General features: G+C 37.6%; 1 protein-coding gene across 1 annotated transcript in view; it reads right to left on the bottom strand.

The window, feature by feature from the left end:
• The window catches only part of MFAP5 (microfibrillar associated protein 5), a 14,902-nt gene that overhangs the window by 7,850 nt on the left and 6,095 nt on the right, over window positions 1-957 (bottom strand). Inside the window, exons 4-5 of the mRNA XM_011955598.1 lie at window positions 441-485; window positions 63-95 (exon numbers count right to left, since the gene is read on the bottom strand). Coding sequence (XP_011810988.1) covers window positions 63-95; window positions 441-485 — 78 coding nt within the window. The remainder of the gene's footprint in view (window positions 1-62; window positions 96-440; window positions 486-957) is intronic.

The raw sequence follows: 957 nt of genomic DNA, 5'->3' as shown, positions 1-957 counted from the left end.
TATTAATAAAAATAATATTAATAAGAACTATGCCACTTTTTTTTAACTATGGTAAAACTTACCTGTTTCATCTGTAGCAGGATCATTCACCAGATCTGCAAAGACACATAATAAGGAATGAAAAAATGCAGTCAGGAAAAGTAGCCAAGGAAAGCAGGATAAAGGGATGATGATCTCAAAGGAGGAAAGAAAGGCTAAAGAGAAAGCATGTGTACTCGGGCAGTTGAGGGACTATCACAGAAAGAAATGGAAGAGAGAATAAGATTGGGCGTGTGTACAGAGATGCTGGCATCTAAGGTGGCAACAGAGCTCTGCATGAGCTCAGAGCACCCACCAACCCTTTTGAAGTCTTTATTTTTCTGTATATAGGCATGACCTTCAATCTATCTATCCCTAATAAAACAGCACAAAAACAAACAAACAAAAAAGGCGTAGCTTACTAGGATCTTCTGTGAATGTTTCTGGAGTCGTTTGAGTCACATCATCTGAAAAGAAAATTAGAAAACAATTTCTGAGATTCTCTGTCTCCCTGCCACCCTTGCACTTCCAATAACTTTAATTGTGAAGCATAGTGCCCAGCAGAGTTGAGTATCCCACAAATGTTTTTCCTTGATTGCTTACAGTGACAAACGATTGATGACCTCTTTTCAATACTTACTTAAAATGAAATCGGCTATACCAAAGGCATTGTGATTTTGACATTCATAATTCTGATATAATTGGGTATAAATTTGCTGATATGCTTATGAGTGTTTATAAAAGGTAGTATTGATTTTTTTCTTTTTTTTAAGAATCTCACTCTGTTACCCAGGCTGAAGTGCAGTGGCCAGTCTCAGTTCACTGCAACCTCCGCCTCCCAGGTTCAAGCAATTTTCGTACCTCAACTTCCCAAGTAGCTGGGATTACAGGCACACACCACCATGCCTGGCTAATATATACATATATATATATATATAT

The sequence above is a fragment of the Colobus angolensis genome, unplaced genomic scaffold (assembly GCF_000951035.1).
Source record: "Colobus angolensis palliatus isolate OR3802 unplaced genomic scaffold, Cang.pa_1.0 Scaffold11, whole genome shotgun sequence".
In the NCBI taxonomy this organism is placed as follows: Eukaryota; Metazoa; Chordata; class Mammalia; order Primates; family Cercopithecidae; genus Colobus; species Colobus angolensis.
Note: the sequence above shows the minus strand (reverse complement) of the source record. Positions and strands in the feature narration are given on the sequence as shown.